The 20,969-nt window shown below is 35.4% G+C and overlaps 1 protein-coding gene across 1 annotated transcript; it reads left to right on the plus strand.

Moving 5' to 3' along the window:
* Positions 1–402: 402 nt before the first annotated feature.
* On the plus strand, positions 403–20,743 carry LOC144852249 (citron rho-interacting kinase-like). Its single transcript, XM_078710028.1, has 32 exons — positions 403–595; positions 1,066–1,241; positions 1,480–1,724; positions 2,140–2,233; positions 2,642–2,845; positions 3,360–3,513; positions 4,240–4,417; positions 4,922–5,174; positions 5,639–5,766; positions 6,186–6,348; positions 6,505–6,558; positions 6,788–7,312; positions 7,503–7,606; positions 7,758–7,911; positions 8,331–8,528; positions 8,965–9,207; positions 9,391–9,584; positions 9,926–10,061; positions 10,486–10,590; positions 11,198–11,338; positions 11,762–12,020; positions 12,271–12,546; positions 13,055–13,232; positions 15,109–15,191; positions 15,648–15,994; positions 16,260–16,401; positions 16,754–16,983; positions 17,393–17,501; positions 17,630–17,764; positions 18,167–18,329; positions 18,867–19,082; positions 19,813–20,743. The coding sequence occupies exons 1-32, from the start codon at positions 403–405 to the stop codon at positions 19,967–19,969; spliced, it is 5,937 nt and encodes a 1,978-aa protein (XP_078566154.1). The 3' UTR covers positions 19,970–20,743.
* Positions 20,744–20,969: the final 226 nt, after the last annotated feature.

Genomic DNA, 20,969 nt, shown 5'->3' on the forward strand with positions numbered 1-20,969 from the left:
TAATTAATTTCAGTAAAGAGTAAATAATTCTTAATAAAACATGTCTTGACTCTGACTGAGACTTGTCTGTATGTAGAAAATAATAATAATGGTAAAAAATAAAATTTTATAATAGAAAAGTTCAGTACATACACAATACAAGTCAGTAGGTCTAGCCTAAGAAAACCTCCAAAAGTCAGAGTTTATTTGGCAATAATCATGTTTTACCAAGGCTACCCATGGCATACTTTGTACAGTTGTCAGTATGCATTCCCATTGTTATATTATCTCCATTACCATAATTTCTGTAATAATAATATTAATAATACTACAACTTACGAATGTTGTACTTGAATTTTATCATATATTATTACACAAATACATTACTTTCTGTTTTTTTACAGTAAGTAGATTCAAAACAAAATGACAACTACAGAGCCAGTGGTCAGTAGACTGACCAAGTTGAACCAACTTATTCAGAACAAGACCAAAGATAATGGCCTACAATCCATTCTGGCCAAAGAGGGCCTTCTTGATGCGTTGCTTGTACTCTATGAAGAATGTCATCAGGAAAATCTGATGAAAAATAAACATATATCAACATTTGTTAGCAAGCGTAAGTATTTATTAAATTTATTTATATAAATGGAGGCCTCGCAGAATCAAGTTTGTTTTTTTTGCTATGCGGTCTGAGATTTTGGTTTCCATCATAATACATTTTTTGGATTTACATGTTTGACCACCGGGAGACCGCGCCCATCTTTAGTTGCCCTACGTAAATGTTTGGTTGCCCTACGTAAATGTTTGGTTGCTTAAGATTGAGGGCAACTGGTTCTGCAAACTCCGTAAAATTGTCATTTTTACAGCATCTGAAGACGCGATCAGTTCCACGCCCCTTAAAAAACACAGCACGCCACAGAGAATATGTACATAGTACAGTATTGTTGGTATTTGTTGCAGCCAGACATAAGATAAAAGGACTGTTACAAGTTCATATCTTGACAAGGCGAGTTCAGTGTCCTGTTGGTAGATTGCCTTGTTTAAACTAATTTATCACCATGATGTTATTTCGATTCTTCTCTTTAGACAAATCAACAATCAATGAACTGTGTCGTCTCCGTCTTAGTATTTCTGATTTTGAGGTCAAAGATGTGATTGGACGCGGACATTTTGGTGAAGTGAAAGTCGTGCGAGAAAAGTCCAATGGGGATGTCTATGCTATGAAAGTACTGCGAAAGGCAGATACATTAGCAAAAGAAAATGTAAGTGAATAAATAATAATACCGTACTGATGCAAGTGTAACAATTTTGGAAACATTCTAGACTAGGACTAAAGAACCCAGTTCATCATTCGAGTAGGGTGTTACCTCGGTGAACTGGTTCACAAACTAGCCCATGTATCAGAGGGATTACCACCTATCTGATAGGACAGTGATTAATGTACTATTGGTAATCCTTGGCCACATGCGCCTAAAAACATACATTTTTATACATTTCTAGGTAGCGTTTTTTGAGGAAGAGCGTGACATCATGGCCCGAGCTGACAACACGTGGATTACGTCATTACAGTACGCATTCCAGGATTCAAAGAACTTGTACCTGGTTATGGAATTCCTTCCCGGCGGAGATCTTCTTTCCCTGCTCAGTCGTTACGATGATATACTGGAGGAAAACATGGCAAGGTTCTACCTAGCTGAACTTGTTGCAGCATTGCATAGTTTACATGTACTTGGCTACGTTCACAGGTATCAACATTGATGTTATTTTGCACATGGGACAACTTGACTATTATATTGTTAACGCACAGTATTGAGAAAATCAATAATAGGGTTTTGATTACTGTGCTGTAAATTGCACTCCTCATGAGAATTGTACATGTGATCACACTCCAATGCCTCAAAAGACAAGGCCTGCTATTGACAGCTAAATGAATGTTATTTTGGTAATTTTAGCAAAGATTTCATAAGGGTAATTTCTCACTTTTATACTCGCAAACATACTGCAACACAGGTGTTATAGTGGTGCGTGACTGAGTAGTGGACATGACTAGCTATTTGATGGTCCTACTTTATGGTGGCTCACTTTTAAGCTGTGATCGCATGGAGTTCTATAATTATTTATTTCTTCTATGGTCTTTTTATTGCATGCTTTTTTTTTCAGAGACATTAAACCAGACAACATCCTGATTGATAGAACTGGTCACATTAAGTTAGCCGACTTCGGATCTGCAGCCAAGTTGTCACAAAATAAAATGGTAAATAAACTATCAGGAAGATGTCTTGCCAAACTCTCGTTGGTGTAGATGTCAAAGAGATAAGATCTATAGTAACTGCTTACTTTAAATAATGCAAAAAGGCTGTTGTTCTTCCAGTGCCCATGTCATTACCTAAAATAAGTGGAGCTATAGCTTGGTGGTAAACATGCTTACCTTTCAATCCCAAGGCCCAGTGTTCAATTCTGACCTAGTGCCAGGGTTGTAACTCATGACTCCAACTCCAATCCCTAAGCCTCAAATGAGACTTAGTTTATAAGCATGATAAATTATTAAATAGTTTATCCATCCTGTAATTGGCGAGTTTGTGCTCGCTATTGGATGCGTATGAAATTTAAACAAATTATTTTTTAAGGTCAGAATTAACAAAATCCCTTTGGTTTGTTTCAGGTGAATTCTAAAATGCCGGTAGGAACACCCGACTACGTCTCACCAGAGGTTCTTGCATCCATGAACAAGTCATCCGGTGGTGACTATGGCGTTGAGTGTGACTGGTGGTCTGTGGGTATTGTGGCGTACGAGATGATGTACGGAAAGACGCCGTTTGCTGGTGAGACCATAATGGAAACTTACAGTAATATAATGAACCACTCGGTAAGTACAATCGTATAGAACACAATTCTCAAAAGCTTTTACGAAAGACTCTAAAACCACAGAATTGATTAAAACGACACTTTACACATTCATACAAAGATTCTTTTGATGAGTCAATTGTAAATACTTTTTATGGCTCTGAAACCGTAAAATTGATTGAAATGATACTTTACCAATACAAAGATCCTTATGAGGAGTAAAATAATAATAATTGTCATTTTAATTTTTTTTTTCAAAGTTCTGAAACCGTAAAATTGATTGAAATGATACTTTACCAATACAAAGATCCTTATGAAGAGTAATAATACACTGTCAACATTTTTGTATCAATTGTAAATTATTTTTTCTAACCATAAAATTGGAAGTTAGAAAATGTTCTGACACGTCCTATGTGTATACTAAATTTCAAAATCACATTCTTTCTCTTTCAAACAAAAATTGCATGGCTGTAATGAGTCTATTGTTTATCAGTTCCATATTAATAATTGTACTATATCTCTTTTCATTTATTTAGAAAACCCTTCGGTTTTCAATCCAGTCAATAATAAGCAAGAAGGCCATTGATTTGATAAAAGGCTTGTGTTGTGCTAAAGAGAAGCGGCTTGGTTATGAAGGCCTGGGCTGCCACTCTTTCTTCAGTGGGGTTGACTGGGCTGCCCTCAGAAAAAGTAAGGAAAACGATTAAGATTGCAAGTACAAGTGGAGTTGGTGGTTATGATGTTTTGCTACCAATCCAAGGGTTCAAGTCCTGTCATGTCAGACAAAGACTTGTAATAAGACTTAATGTAGAGCATCTTATGTACAATGCTTGTCTTTTGAATGGGATTGCCACCTTTAAGAAGGATAGTGAATTAAATCATTTATGGTTATCCTTGGCAATTTGCCTAAATATATAAACAAAATAATGATGCAAATGTAATGATGATAAGGTTGTTTTTGTTTATTTTCCACACACAATATATAAATAAAAACTAAGTTAGTATTTAAATTAATAAAATATAAGTGTGTGGCCAGAGACTAAAATGAAAACATACTTTATGACATGGCCACTGCTTAAAATAAGAGTTACAAAACAAATTTAAAATCAAATTGTATAATTAGAGAGTTATTTACCATTAAATAATTACACAGCTAAGGCTAACCTGTCATACACTTGAACCAGAGATACATTTAACTCTAAACAAAATGTGTTCAGATTTACAGAAAAACTTTGTGTTAGAGTAATCTAAAGAATCTAAAGTTTTTTTGTTGTTTTTTTTTTTCGTGGTTGGTTGTTTTAATTATGATTTTAATAAGGATGCTTGTTATGAAAGTAATATGTCTGTTTTACCTTGATGACCGAATAAATATTATTATTATTATTATTATAACTTCAATTTTGTTTCCAATCTCAGCTGTTCCTCCATTCGTTCCCACCGTGAACAGTGTAGACGACACTTCGAATTTTGATGAATTTGATCCGGCCGCACCCAGTATCAACGTTGACAGCTTCATGAAGAAGAAAGAATTTACAGGGAAAGACCTTCCATTTGTCGGCTTCACATTTAATAAACAAATTCCAACAATATCAAGGTATTTATTTATTTTATTAATCCGATCGGTTATTTTTTAATAATTCATTATCATTGGTGTCAATATAATTATTTAATCATGTTTCATTACATTTGTATTCACAGTAGAACCCTTACAGTTTGTTGTATCTCAAAGGTGTCCACTTAGTAGGGGCGTCCCCTGAATAGGAGTATTTCAAATTTGTATTTACATTAATGCATCTATTGTGTAAAATGCAGTAGAACAGTTGTTGGGATACCTCTAATAAGGGGACACTTTCTTGTGAAATGAATGACAATATATGTTTTAACACTAGACCAACCCCCCAGGTGACACCTCTAATAAAGGACATTTTGTTGTAAATGAATATATGTTTTAACACTAGACCAACTTCCAGGTGACACCTCTAATAAGAGGACATTTTGTTTTGTCCCAAAGATGTCCCCTTAATAGAGGTTCTATTGTGTCTATAGCAATTACCAGTAACATCGTATATGCTACAGTTATGTTCTTGTTTTTACTTAGACCGCATCTAACAACAGAAGTCTCATCACCAGCAAGCAAGGCATCGACCGAAAGACAGCTGGCTGCCAAAACCAGAGAGCTGAACGAACTGAAAGAGAAGTGCCATCAGCTGAAGCTTCAACATGCTCCGATGAGTCGTCAATTTAACGACCTCAATACCACGATCAACGATAAGACGGACTCTGTGAAGAGGTTACAGAAGGAGAAAGATTTATTGGAGAAAGAGAAGGTTATAGCGCTCTCTGAAATTGCTGTAAGTTGGTTCAAAAGTAGAACAAAACAGTAGAACTCCTATTAAGGGGACACCTTTGGGACCCAACAATGTGACCTCATAAAAGAGGTTTCCATTCATTAAATAGGAGTTTGTCTTAATGTTAAAACATATACTGTTCCTGAGAGAGTTTACTACTGTAAATGATGAAGTGCCTTAGAATTATGACGAGGCTGAATTTTCACTTCTGAATAGATCAACCCATTTACAATGCAAGTATTTGACCCTACAATAGTCACGACTCTCCCAAACTCATCTAAGATGTCACTTGTGATTGGTCAAAATACTTGCATTATGCTTTATGTTTTGTTCTAGTGAGAACTCCGTTTATGTATTCTATGTTAGAATGTGCCGATTTTGTTGAGATCTAGAAAAATGGGAAATTATTATTTTAATTTGTAAGTTTACTTTTTGATTTTACTAGTTTTATTTTTGGTTTTTTAAAGAATTTGAAGCGGATTCTTGAAAGTGAGAGAAAAGAACATGAGCTGCTAGACGAGAAGGCTGTAAAACTTCTTGATCAGATTCGTGAAATGAACAAAAAGGCGGAGGAAATCAGAAACGATACTACAGGGTATACTTTTTCTTTCAAATTTATGCAGTCAACTCTTCCTTGTGTTTTTCTTGATAAAAAAGAATTTTTGAAATCACAATAATTTGGTTGTGGGAGAAATTCCAATTTTCAAAGACTCTGATTTTGTGTTGACACAAATAATTATGTATTCAACTTCTACTGAACCAAGATCTAAAATTTAATATGTGGGCGCTGTAAAAATTACACCCATTCATGTAACTGTTGTGCAATTACAAAAATAATAATAACAAAAAAATAAGCAAGGGGAAAAATATATGATTTCATTCATCTAATTGTGGGTCTGTCAGACATAATTGAAAAAGAGAAATGCTCCTTTAAAATTACTGTACCTAGGCCTACATAAAAGTCAAAAAGTTGAACTTTTCTGTTGGAGTGTTAAAGCACAGTTTTCCTTGCAGGTCTGAGTTGAATGAATACAAAGAAGCTTTCTCTCAGCTTGAGTTAGATCGTTACGTTGCGTCGCAGAGAGCTTTCAGCCTTGAATCTGAAATGAAAACATGTACCAAAGAACTAGATGAGAATAAAGCACTTGTTATAGAGCTTCAAACCAAATTAGCAAAGGTATGTTTATTATTGTTAAACCTTCATGGTCCCAATGACCTCGGTCCCGAATCAACGCAGTCCTACACCAAATCATTATTTTAATCTAATCTAAAAACTAACCTTCCCAATATTATGAAAAATATTGGAAACATTTATATTTTATAATTTCTTCAGAGTAAAGAATGTTCACGAGGAGATGTTCAAGAATTACAGCATAAATTGGAAAAGGTAAAAAAAGATAGCTATGTTAATAAATATCTTGTTCTTACGTGAAAAACTAAGACTTTATTTATCAAACCACTTCTTATCTTATGGAATGAACTTAATCATCTAACATTTTCGAACAAAATAAGTAAAATGCTTAGGCTATTTTCAAAACTGATTTATTAAATATAATATAAGATAATTTTTTTGCTAGCAAGTTTGACTATATTTCTTCATAATTGTATTTTATTAGATGTCTGAAGAAAGCAAGAAGCAAATAGCAGACTTGAAAGAAAAATTAAACAAATCAAACGATGCCAACACAGAGACCACGACCCTTCTGCAGAACCTTCGGAAGTCAAAAGACCAACTGGAAAAGCAGCTGAATTCCAAGGTTGCAAAGACTGACTGTTGTCATATGGTGCAGCAGCGTCTGCAGGAACGTAAAGACATCCAGAAAAGTCTGGAGAACCGGTTGCATGTTGTCCAAGAAAGAGAAGTCATGTTGAAGGAATCTGTGGAATCGAAACATGATGCCATTCAAAATCTGACCAAAAAGCTGCTTGAGATTGAAGACAAATATGAGGAGTCGTTGCAGAAGGTTCAGAAGCTGGAGAAGGAATCCTGCCGTAAGGAAGCAGTGGCGCAAGGTCGTGTAAAAGAAGTTAAATTGAAGTTTGAATCTGCCAAAATTGAGCAGTCTTCTTTGCAAGAGCAGGTTAGAAACCATCAAGAGAAGACAGAAGAGTTAGCTTCTGACATGGAACTGAAAGAGAAGGTAACTAAAGTCTCAGTGATACCTTCTGAGATTATAGTGAACTTATGCCAGATTTGATTAGCTTGACATTCTGGGTTCAATTCCTCCTCGTTTTTCTTTTATATCATTGATCTAAATAGATCATTAGAAAATTCCGAAACAACATGATAAAATAAGTTCTGTTGGTTACAAAAGTGATTTTCTTCTTCAGGATCTTCAACTGCAGAAGAACAAAGTGAAGATGCTTGAGGGAGAAATTAGTGAGATCCTAGCTTCACGTAATGAACGCTTTTCCAATGAGATTAAAGAAACAAGGTAGGCCTACTGGTTATTGTTTTACTTTTTTCTTTTTACTGTATCATCAATTAATATTATTGATATTAGTAAGATTGTTATATAATCAATATCTTTGCAATATTCACTGTCCTCTTCACATTTCTTATTCAATTTTTGTTTATTATTTTAGGCGTATTGAAGGTGAAAAGTTGTCTGATTTGCGTCAAGAAAAATTGTTTTTTGAGACACAAGTTGGCACGCTAGAATCTAGACTAAAAAACAAAGAAGCAGAGTTTAAAAATCAAGCCAGACAGATCACTGAGCTACATGATAAGATTAAAAAGGTACCTAGTCTCAGACTTTGTAATTCGCGACACATTCTCTTCTCCACTGCCTAATGAGACTTCGGCTCTGTCTACACTTTGTGGTTGTGCCCAAATATGGTAGCGATATGCCCAAATATGGTAGTGATGTTACATCATCATGTCCATATAAGGGCACGACATCACATTTTTTTGTAACATAAAGTTTGATAATGTAGACAGAGCTTTAGTTTAGCACGATATGTATTTTAACAATTTATGAAAATGTTTTTCAATATTGAAAACATTAATCAGAATCATAAGGACACCTTAGAACTCCTTTTGCTCTCATCATGTATATATATTTATATTTTTGTATCAGATGAAGAGCAACAAATAAAAAATGAAAACACTGAGTGAAGTACTTGGTAAAATATTACCACATTTTATATTTACTTTAGAAAACATGTGACTACCAGGCTGAGATACAGTCACTTAAAGATCAACTGTGTGATGCTCACAACAGCAGTATTGAGTCCACCAGTACAATCACACATCTCCAAGACAGCGAAGGACGTCTGAAGGAACGACTGCAGAGGCTTCACCAACAGCTGGATGATAGCGTCAAAGAGGCGCAAGAGAAGATCAACAGCATTGAGGTAAGATCATATATGTGGTCAATATTGACTCTTTCAAATTCAAGGTTAGATTTAACACATTGGCTGCCAGACCTTATTTACAAGTTATTAAAAATAGAAGGCGCCACCACAATATATATATTGATATAAAGTTTGCGGTACATGATGTGTATTAGTTCTGAAAAGAACTGTTGAGTTTCTCTTTATATATTATTTTAATATTTTCTACAATAAAATATAAAAATGAAAACAGAGGTATCGTCTAGGTGCATCTTCTCTTGTGAATTTTTGATGTTCTATGACATATATATGTTGGTTAACAAATGTTTAAGTGAACACTGACAGATTATCATCACCAGCACCCTGGACAAAACCAATATGACATGACCAAAATGTTTCTTTGACCAAAATAGAATTGTTAAAAAATATTTCAATAAATTGCAAATTTTAAAACCAGAATGAACGAGATGAGATTGAGGATCAATTCAACCGCCTGCGAGACAGTTGCTCTGTGATTACTGACATGGAAGAGAGCATCCAGAGCGTGACCGAGCAGTGTGCAGAGCTGACGACAGAGAATGAGCTGCTGAAGTCGCAGATCTATGAGATCACGGAAGCAAAGACTACCCTGGCACAAGAATTTGAAAAAGCTACAGATGAACTATTTGAAAAGAGCCAGCAATGTTCTAATCAGGAATTAGTAAGAAAGATTTTTTTTTTTATACGTTTTGTTAAATAACGTGTAAATTTGTAGTAAAAACTAAATTACGGATCTTTACCAAATTTAAATAACAGATAGATACGGTTCTTGATCCTTTTTCTCCTAACGGATGTTGCAACTCTCTGATTGCTCTTGTTAATAATATTATTGGGTTTTTTAAAGACAATCTCCATGTTGAAGACATCATGCTCAATGCTAGAGGAACAAGTTATTGATCTTGAAAAACTGACTGAGAAGCTAGAAAACAATTTAGAGAAAATCAAATCAGAAAAAGCTTACATGGACGAGGAATTGCAAGATGTGAGACAAAAGCTGTTAGAAAACAAGCAAAAGTTAGAAGAAGAGAAAAGTGGCAGGTTAGTATGTTAACAGGGCCTGGGTACAAATCTCTGGTTTGACAGTTTTCATTGAGGAAACTTTGGCTGCTAAATTTTCAATTTTTTTCATTTTCTTGAGTCCAGATTGTTCATTTTGGTATATTTTTGTTGTTTTTTCGCAGGAACAATTTCAGTTTTTGATTAGTGTCCTCTGAATAGGGGTACCCCCATTAAGGGTACATTTTGTTTAGTCCTGAAGGTGTCTTGTACTGTATTTTGATAATAACCTATTTGTATAATGGGTTAGTTGTATAGTTACAATTCTTCACTGTATTTAAATTATTATTTTGTTTATTAATTGTTTATTATTTTTTCGCAAGGACTGCTCTAGAGGCAGAGTTCAAGATTTTAGAAGAGAACTTGGAACAGATTATGGTAACAAGTAAATCTGAGGCAGAAATACATCAATCACAGATAGCAAGATATATAGAAACCAAAGAAAACTTAACCAAAAATGTGAGTTGCCCTTTACTAGCCCGAATAAATTCCTCTGAAATCACTGCATGCTTATTCCTATAAAGACATCTTTTGGACTGATGTTATCTCTGAATGCTCTCTGAAATAGATACACAATCTTTTAGTTTACTATACTATACCTATAAATATTATACTTGCCCGTTCTGACTGATAGCCCCAGATGCATGCTTACTATTTCCTATAAAACATACAGTAGTTTGAACTGACGTTACCTATACTTGCCCAACTGATGTTACCTGCACTTGCCCGAATAAGAACTCCCTGGCATGCTCACTGCCTACAAAAATCTAGTTTGGAACGATCTTACCTCTACTTGCCCGAACAAGTACCAACAGAAGGTGGACGCAAGTACTGTATTTTTCTTTAAAATATATTATTTTTATAATTTGTAATTTTATTTTAGCTACATGATATGGAGAAAAAGTGTGCATTGACAGAAGTGAATTTAATATCAGCTGAGAGACAATACCTTGAGGAGCAACAGAATAATACAGGATTACAGGAGGAGGTATTTTTTAATTTTGTCGGATGAATTGCTCTACTCTGACGTAATTGTATTCTATAGTCAGTGCATTGAGAACACACTCGAAAAGTAATTGTTAAGTGGGCTCAAACCCAGACCTCCTGATCACTAGCCTGATGTGTGGTGATGACTAAGATTAGATTATCAGATGCTAAAAAGTCTTAGTTAGCTCCCTAATGCAAAGCTACTTCATAGATAGTTAAATAATACCCTGTTCACACCTGTAAAAAATTAACAATTTTTTTGAGTTTTTTTTTTGAGATGTTCCAAGTTTCTTACTGCGCACGTGCATTGCCCTGGTGTTAAACTTACCAATCATAGTCATTAAATAGCGTGCAACTATGCGTGTATGAAAACGTGTAATAAATCGGGTGATCAAACCTGGTTAAAACAAGTTGTAACAATTTATGCAGATGTGAAGATTAGATTCTTAGATGCTAAAAAAGCTATATGCATTTGCTCTCTGTTGCAAAGCTACTTCATAGTAATCCGAAATTGTATGTACTTGAATGTAATTTAATCATGCAAGAACCTTATACATTTATAAATAAAAATTTAAAAAGTGTTTATAAATGTTTTTATTTTCCATAAGATTGAACAGATAAATAAACAATTAACTGCGATCAAAAACACAAACTTTAAACTGACCCAAAGCCTTGAGACTGCCATTGATTCTGGAGAGCAGATTCAGAATGAGAAGATGGACATTGAGAACCAGTTTGAGAGCTGCCAGGTAAGCTGGGCATTTAGGGTGGATTAGGAAGTCAACCCAAATTGGTTTAATGGTTTAGATTTGGAACCTTTCTGTCTTCGAGAAAGGTCTGATTTTGGAGAGTTTTCGGTTATCAGAGATTCCGGTATTGAGAGAGCAGTGGCATAACTCGGAGGCCTGAGGCCCTGGGTTGGCATTTATCAGACGATTTATTTGCTAAGCAAGTTTGATAAATCCGGCCCCTGGTTTAGTGGGTGGCGCTAAGTGGCCCTCCAACACTGGACATATTTGAATGCCTTTGTATTCCTCCAGGCCCTGCTCAAGGTCCCCCATCAGCTATGGGCCCCTGAGGAGAGTTGAATATACTAGAATTACACTCAAAGTTGTATTGTTATTGACAAGTCTTTTTATGGTAACAATTTAATCATGTTTTATTTACTGCAGCATCAATACGGCCATGAAAAGATTAAGCTGCAAGAGACGTTATCACAGCAGACCAAGTTGATTGACTTCCTTCAGACTAAGGTACAGAATCCAACCAAGAAGAAAAGGAAGTTCTTTGGTAAGCAGAAAGACCACGCTAAGCAGTACAAAGAGCTCCAGCAAGCACTGGAGTCGCAGAAGACAAGCGCCGCCAGGAAAAGAGCGCATTCAGCAGATTCGCAAAAGACTGGAGGTGGAGCAAACAAGCCAAAAGAAAATGGTGAGATATATGGCCTGTGTACAGGCTAGCTTAGTTATTTATTGGTTTCATGAGCACAGTTTGGTGAACCAATTTTACCTGGGTAAAAAAACTAAACCTTTCATAGAATACATTCGACACTCACAGAAAAATAAATTCTTCCATAAAATGTAGTTTTAAAATGAACATAGTATATTCTAGATTTTTTTTTATCCAATCTCCTAAGCATACAACTTGTGATTTTGATACATAATATTCAAAATTGATTTAGTTTCTGCAGGTAAAGGATTTGCGACCACACCTAAAACACAGTCTCTACTGTCTAAAGCAATAGTGTTATCACCAAGCAGCCAGCCTAGCCCTACTACTTTACAGACAACCACACAGCAGCATCAACAGAAGCCAGGCCAGAACTCCAAACAACCCACGGAGCGTATGAAGCATAACATACCACATCGATTTATCATAGGCCTAAACACTAGAGCCACTAAGTGCGCAGTTTGTTTGGATACAGTGTTCTTTGGCAGACAGGCATCTAAGTGTGAAGGTAAGTAGTGGAGCTGTCAGTAGCTTGGTGGTTACTGTGCTTGCCTTCCAATCCAAAGGTCAGGGTTCAATGACAGCTAAGCTATGAGCCCTCACTGGCCAATGCAACTACCCAGCGTTGGAGGGCCTCATAAGAGAGTTAACCTGGGGACTTGTCCCCGCCTGCGTTATGCCACTGATCTTGACCTAGTGCCAGTGTTACTAAACTGTTTCTACTCCACTTTTAAAGCCTCAAATGATATTTTATAAGCATGATATAGTTTATAAAGTGTAATTGATGATTTGAAGCCAAATATACACAGACAAGTGGTAACGGTATGCAGAAAACCCTGTATAGTAGCTTTGTGTTGTCCCATGTAGAATTTGTATTTATCCTGAGCGGAAACCACCTGTCTCCGCGTTTTGTGTAAATGGTCATAAGGAAAAACATAGATTCTATAATTTTTTTACCATTACCCCTCGTCCGTGTAAATTGGCCTTTACTGTTATTATTTTGAATTTATTCATAGAATGTCAACAAGTCTGCCACACACGCTGTGCAGCTTTGCTTCCATCAACCTGTGGACTCCCCACACAATATCTAAAGCACTTTGGTAATGCAATGAATACCAAGACTGTTGTACCAATGCTAGATAATGAGAACCAGGAGGATACAGTGCATCTACAGGCCTGGATGAAGATACCAAGGTATGTCATGATATTGTGAAAATAAATTATTTGTCCATTTTTCCGTTCCATAGTGTGTTTAAAGGGGGGTTCCGGGTTTAAAATGAATAGTAAAAAATGTAAAATATATTTGTTTGTCTCTTGAACGGTAAAAGTTTCAATTTATATAAGCGCCCAGTGAAGCAGAACGAAGGCTGTGAAATGAGGCCAGATTACAAGTGCAGCTACGGCGATATGACACTGTGTTACAGAATAGGAAATTCGTGAAATGGTCAATCTTCCGACGACTCGTTATCATTAACCATATCAATTACTTTTGTAAAATTATACTTATCTGATGTAATTTTAGTCGGTCTTCCCATTTATGAAGTCAATTTTCTATGAAAATTTATCAAAACAGTGAAAACTTAGATATGTTTGCACTTTACGTTTGCCGATTTTCGCACTGACTTAGGGAAAGCCTTCAAGATCAATGAAGCATAACGTATACATTCCTGCTGAGCGAGACGACGATACACGTGCTCTCTCTGCCCATGCCTGGCATCGTCACGTGATAAGCATATACAGATACAATACCAAACTGGTCGGGTCGAGCATACCCCGTCTATAATCACAACATGAACGATGTACAGTATTTGATTGAAGGTCGACTCGACCTACCGGAATGGTATAGATAATATAGCTCGAATGAGAGAGATATATTTGTAAACATAAGTATTGCTAATTTTAACAAGTGAAAAGGCCTGGTAGTATCAATTCGCATAGGGTCTACTACACTAGCTAGCTTAATTTTTAACTGGGCCGGATCGGCCAGGTCTCCTTCCTACTACCTGGTCTACTTGCTTGATGCAGTATCCGCTTTTTTGGAGAGTAAACTAGACCTAGGCCTATTTTAAGCCTACTTAGACGGTCGGGACACCATACGTGCGGACGGCGATCGGACCTTGTTTTGCCTCAATATTTACAGCCGATTTTGTAGAACGTTTTAGGTTTAGATTGTTTAGGAGTTTGGTTGATAGGATGGGTTTGGATCCACTGAGTTTTGTTATTTATGGGCCAATCGTTTAGTAGTAGGCTAGCTGGCCCATGATGGGCCCCAATGTTTTAAAACGTAGGGTAGCCATCGTGGCATGGAATCCCTAGTCAGAATGGCTCTCACCCATGACAAAAAATGATTTAGGCTAGGCCTAGCCTAGTAGTACTTGAAGCCGATATAATACGATCTGTACTATTCCAGGTATTAAAATAGTATAACTGTATAAAATCTACATATAATCTGTACTAAATTTTGTATTTCATTAAATGTCAAATAAATATATGCTGCTACTGTTAATATTACACTTTAGGCCTAGCTTAGAAAATCTACAAAAAAATGTATTTTACAATGATCGGGTGGTCGTCGTTTGACAGGGGAGAGGGATGTAAAAACGTACATAACGTCGCGAGTTTGGAATCCACCGATGACGTGATTTTGTGAATATCTCATGAATATTAATGAGCTTCCCTAAGCTGCTGAAAAACAGACTTTCCATGAATTTACCCTAAAATGTATATGAAATTTATTTTTTTTAATTTCTCGTTATTACTTCTTCATTCTGACATGTCTATATTGTTATAATATTTTTTATTTAATAAATAAACGATATTTAAAAGCAATTTTAAACCCAGAATCCCCCTTTAACTAACTTTGTGAACTTATCCGTTTCATAGTATATTTCAACAGCAAAGCTTTTTTCCCATTGAACACAAGGATTTAAAGGTGCCTAAGTAATTTGACCAATCACAAGTGATGGATCATCCAAACTGTGGCTTGTGATTGGTCAGATTACTTGTGGCAATTACGTTCTTGGCCCATTAAAGTACATGGTTTAAGCTTGCAATAATTTTTTTTTATTAGACCTGGCAAGCAAGGATGGGACAGAAGATGGGTTTGCTTAGAGGGAACTACTCTCCGAATATACAACAAAGACACTTCTGCAGGTAAATTACCTTTATCATTGGTATGGCAGAATGGTAAGGGATAATGGACTAGCATGTTGGTGACATTGGTTCGAGACCTGTGCCATATTATTGAATCCTTATGCAAGATTTTACTATCATTGCCATTCAGATAGGACATAAAAGCGGTTGTCCTTGTGTGCAAGCATTGCACATGTGCAGTATAACGAAAAAAAAAAAAGAGTAGAGGATTGTCTCCCGCTGTGCAGCAGCTGATCATGGTCCCAGACTGTCTCCAATAATTTGTCCTAGTGTAAAAAACAAATAAAAATCATGAAGCTTAAACCTAAAATAAAAATAGTTATACATTTTTGTATTATTTTCAAGAAAATTCCAGCCTGTATATTTTAGAGCTTAATTTAAATCGTCACCTGTAGTGTTTTATTTTGGTTTTTTTTACCCTATTTATATATATGTATAAAATGTTTTTGGCTTCAGAATGTCCCATGCAAGAACATGATCTATGTCCATCAGATGGAGAGGTATCTGTATCCCCTGGTGTGTCTGCTTCTGACTTTCCCAACACTGCCACCATGGACTTGCCTTACATCATGCGCATAGACTGGCGCCCTCACACGTCATGCTGGCCCGGTAAGAGCATCTACTTGATGACCACATGTTTTGACGACAAACAGAAATGGATGGCCGTGCTGGAAAGGATTACGGATCAGGTGAAGAATAGTCGACAAGAGAGGGAGTATGCTAAGCTTATCGGGAACACGTTGCTAAGTCTGGAAGGAGAGAATACTGTAGATTTCAACAGTACGCTGTTACTCCAAAATAAGGTATGTTGAAATTATTGCCACTAGTGGACTGGAGCTGTAGCTTAATGGTTAATGTGCTTGCCTTCCAATCCCGAGGTCCAGGGTTCAATCCTCACTTTCAACCCTACTCCTTAAGCCTCAAATGAGACTTAGTTTATAAGCATGATAAATTATAAAATAGTTTATCCATACTGTAATTGGCGAGTTACTTGCTGTTGGATGCGTATGAAATAAAAAATAGATTAAAAAAAATATACCTGATATTGTAATTTTGTTTTTTGTTTAGTTCCTGCTCCTAGGGTCTGAAGATGGGCTATTTAGTTTGTCCCTTTCAAACCATGTAGACTCCATATCAGAGATATTGGGAACTAACAGCATCTACCAAATGGAGAAAATCGAAGAGATGGGAATCGCATTGTTTACTTGCGGTAAGTACCAATGATATATAGCTAGAAAAAACTTTCAGTGGGTAAGGGTAATTCAGAAAAAAATACCAACCTTTTTGAAAACAGTATCTCTTAAATAATACAATTCCATTACTTTAAAGATGTATTGTCCTCCTGAAAAAATAATTATTGAAAATATTTTATTGAATATTCCATTTTAATGTCACATAATAGTTATTATATTATATAGATTTTTATTTTTCATGTTTTTGTAGATCTTTAATATTATCCTGTAGAATGTTTGCTTATTTTGCGTGTAGATTTTTTCCCTTATAATATCGTAGATATCCTGAAATTAAAACTCATACGCATAAATCCATAAAAATGTTTTCAGGCAAAGAAAGAAATTTGTGTGCTGGTGATCTGACGAGCTTGTTGACAGCAGCCGAGGAAGCTAACGTGTCTGAGACGACGGTTTCTTTAAAACAGATTGCCGGTATTTCATCATGCCATATTTTCTCGATCGGCGCATTAGCTAGCGGTACGTATATTTGTGCCGCCACCCCGCAAAAGATCATTGTGTTGAAGTACAACAAGGGGACCGGAAAGTTTTGTACTCGAAAGGTTAGTGAAATTGTTAAAACATTTCTTCTGTCAACGAAACAGTTGCAGCCTGTCCAGAAGGTGCGACTTTTAGAAGCTCACTCACACCATTGTTTAAAGCTCTGTCTGCACTATCAAACTTTATGTGACAAAAAAATGTGATGTGGCCATATATGGACATCATGTCATATCACTACCATATTTGAGCACACACTTTTTTGTCAAACTAGTTTGATAGTGTAGACAGAGCTTTAAAAAATGAATTGATTACCCACGGAGTCTCATGTTCATTTTAAAATCCTGATTTCAGTTTTCTGATACCAGTTTTGTAGCGCTACCGAATATCTCTCAGAATGAGTGAACAATACAAATAGAATAGATAAATACTGTAAAATCTTTTTATTAAACCTGTTTCTGATTGTCCTTGCAGGAGATAAAGACTGCTGAGCCATGCAGCTGTATAATGTTCACAAATCACAATATTCTTGTTGGAACTGATCGATTTTATCAGATTGAATTGAAGGAGTACACAGTAGATGGTACGTGGATCAGACTTTTAATCTCACAAATTGTACTATAATTACTGCAGTAATCGAGAGTAAGTTTGACCACTGTTTACTGCAGTAACTGGTTTAATATTATATTTAATTATTCATATTATCTTTAGAATTTTTGGATTCTACTGACACGTCTTTAGCCTTTGCTATTTATGGGGCCAGTCATAACTGCAGCTTCCCCATTGCTGTTGTGAATGTTACATCAGGAAACAGTACAGAGGAGGAGTTTATTCTGTGTTTCAATGGTAGGTATCTCAATTGATTTCAAACAGTAGAACCTCTCGTTAAGAAATATATGTTTTAACACTACCTCTATTCACTGGAAATGTTGTTGGTTCTAAGCTCTTAAGCTCTGTCTACACTATCAAACTTTGTGTGACAAAAAAATGTGATGTGTATATATGTGGACATGATGATGTCATATCAATACCATATTTGGGCACATCACTACCGTATTTGGGAAGATCACACTTTTTATGTCAAACTAGTTTGACAAAGCTTAATAGAGGTTCTACTATATTTGCACTTGTTATAGAATGACTTAAGATTGATTTTCTATATATCTATCTATCTATATCTATTACATTTTTATCTATTGTTACAACATATTACTACTATTTTATGATTAAAAACATTCTTTTCTACAGAGTTTGGTATCTATGTAAATGACAAAGGTCGTAGGTCACGACCCGATGATATGAAATGGTCTCGCCTGCCACTGTCGTTCACTTATAACGAGCCATACTTGTTTGTCACGCATTTCAATTCTGTAGAGGTGGTGGAAATTAAACCAGAAAATAGCCCAGTGAGGTAAGAAATTGGAATAATTGTAGAACCCCTATTAAGGGACACTTTCGGGACCTAACAAAGGGTCCTCTAAATAGGGGTTGCCCACAGTATTAAAACATATATTTTGTTTCAGAAGGAAAGTGTTACCTTAGTATGGGTGTCCCAAAGGAGAAGGGCTTTACTGTACAAACTTCATACAGAAGTGATTATTTATTTCAATAATTGCATGTACTGTATTTGACTCTTTACTTTTTATGAATGTTTTTAATGAATATATAGTGGTATTAGCCCTTGGACTATTTACTATACTTTTATGCCAATTATAATGTCTTGCTTGTTTTGTCCTGTCCCGGTTCCTGCTTGTCTTTGTCCCTTCGTTTTGTGTCTGCTGACCTGACTCAAGATCCTGTATCTTTCTGGGATCCTGCCTTCTTCCTTTAACCCCCAGATTTATTGTTATTAGTATCTTATTTTTTATTTATTCTGTTACGGTTTAAATCTTAAAAGGAAGTAAATAAATGTTAATTTGAATAATAAAGATTTTACTCTGATTTTCAGTCGTAGCGATCAGACGTTTTTGTCGCTTCCTACACCTCGCTACGTTGGACCTGCCTTGTCCAAAGGTGCCATCTATTTGGCAACAACAAGAGACAAGAAAATAGAACTTGTGTGCTTAAAAGGCAACTTACAGAAAGCAAGAGAATGGCGTGAGCAGGACAATGAGATTGTCACACCTGTGTCGAGAACAAAGAGGAAGTCTTTGATTTCCATAAGGTATGAACAGAAGTCACAATCTAGGAGTGGAGTTGTGGCTACCAATCCAAGGGTTCTGGGTTCAAGTCCTGTCATATGTCAGGATTTTTTCTAATTACAAATTACAACTCCTCTACCAAAAACTTGTAATAAAACTTTGTTTATGTAGAGTATCTTGTGTATATTTTTGTCTTTTAAACAAGATTGCCACCTTTAAGAAGGATAGTGAATGAATTCTGGACAATTTTCCTAAATATATAAAAAGATTTAGATGTAACCTAAGTCCTATCTTTTGCATTGCAGTTTCAAAAATTGGATGTGTTGACCGCGCAATTCTTTTTGCGGATTTTCCTTTAAAGATGTATTGTCCCCCAAAAACATGAAAAAATGAAGAATAATAAAATCAGACTTTGAATAGGCCATTTTGTAGCTTCCATATTTCACAAAATAAACAGGTAAATTCAACCAAAATCCCATTGGCTGGCAGCCAAGTTGACTATTTTTTTCTTTATATTACAGTTTTTTCAGGTAAATTTTTTTCTTTCCCATTAAATTTTTGGTCAAAGAGAATAACTATTATGGGGTATTAAAATGGCATATTTTACGCAAAATTGTTTTTTTAAATGTCAAGTAGACAATATATCCTTCATTTTTTCTTTACAGGCCATTGAAAGGGTTTGTCTTGACAATAATACCGTAACATTATTTATTACTATTAATTGTTATTATCTATGCTATTATTTCTCTGCAGATCATTCAAAAGGCCTCTATCAGATGACACCAACAGTCAACCTCCTGTAAAGCATAATAGAACATCTTCCTCAAGTTTAGCCAGCTTGCTAGGCCTACGCCGATCACCCAGGTTCTCTCCTACGATATCTCTTGCATCTGACAGTGATGATTTCTAATCGAAAATTCAATTTAAAAAAGAAATCATTTCAGCAGATTACTGTATTTCAGAGCTAGTGAACCCATTGTTGTTTTTTGCTGGGTGGGGGTCATAGAAAACACTGAGTATGGTGGAGGTTGTAGATTAGGTTTTTAGGCACGGCTGTATTTAAATTTCCCAGTAATAATAGTAAATCCCAGTCTACACTAACACTTTTATTTACAAACTCTTAATTTACCACTGTTTTGAGAAGTTAGTAAAGCTCTGTTTACACTATTAAACTTTATGTGACAAAAAATGTGATGTGCCCATAAAAGGACATGATGATGTTATATCACTACCATATTTGGGTACATCACACTTTTTTGTCAAACTAGTTTGATAGTGTAGACAGAGCTTTTACAGTCTCTGTTACTGAGGACTGTCATTTTGTCAATCTGTGGGTTTACAAAGACATAATTTGATTTGCATCTACACTGACAAACCTTTCTTGCCAAATTCTGCTCAAGTTGGCAAACTAAAGTTTGCTAGTGTGGCATAGGTTAAAGTTTATTGGCATGGTGACTAAATTAAAACATAGAAAATATTATTTTCTCTATTATTAAATATATAATAGTTTAGTTTAAATAACAAAATGTATTCAAAATTAAAACACACTAAAGTCGTTTTATACAGCCCCTATAGTTTTGTTCTTTACAACATAGTTGTCAGATGCAATTTTTTTTTTATCAAAATAAAGTCCGAAATTTTATTATTTTTCAATTCATAAACGATACAAAAGCTTCTAACTGAATTTTCCCCCTTTTTTTTTTTACCTTGTACAGTTTTTTAAATAATTATTTCTAATTAAAATTGAATTGATTGATAAGGAAAAATTTCAACAGAAATTTAATTTCTGCAAACCTGTAGATTGTAGTTATTTTTGATCAAACATCTTCCCAAAATAAATTAAAAATAAATATTCTAGCTAGGTATGTGTGTGCTATAGAATATTACTAATCAACTGTACAAAAATTATA

Source organism: Antedon bifida, chromosome 9, assembly GCF_963402885.1.
Source record: "Antedon bifida chromosome 9, ecAntBifi1.1, whole genome shotgun sequence".
Classification (NCBI taxonomy): Eukaryota; Metazoa; Echinodermata; class Crinoidea; order Comatulida; family Antedonidae; genus Antedon; species Antedon bifida.

Coding starts and splice junctions, on each gene's coding strand:
- LOC144852249 (XM_078710028.1), top strand. CDS start 403: ATGACAACTACAGAGCCAGTGGTCAGTAGACTGACCAAGTTGAACCAA. Junction 7,607..7,757: donor AATGAGATTAAAGAAACAAG/GTAGGCCTACTG, acceptor TTATTATTTTAG/GCGTATTGAAGGTGAAAAGT. Junction 10,591..11,197: donor ATACAGGATTACAGGAGGAG/GTATTTTTTAAT, acceptor ATTTTCCATAAG/ATTGAACAGATAAATAAACA.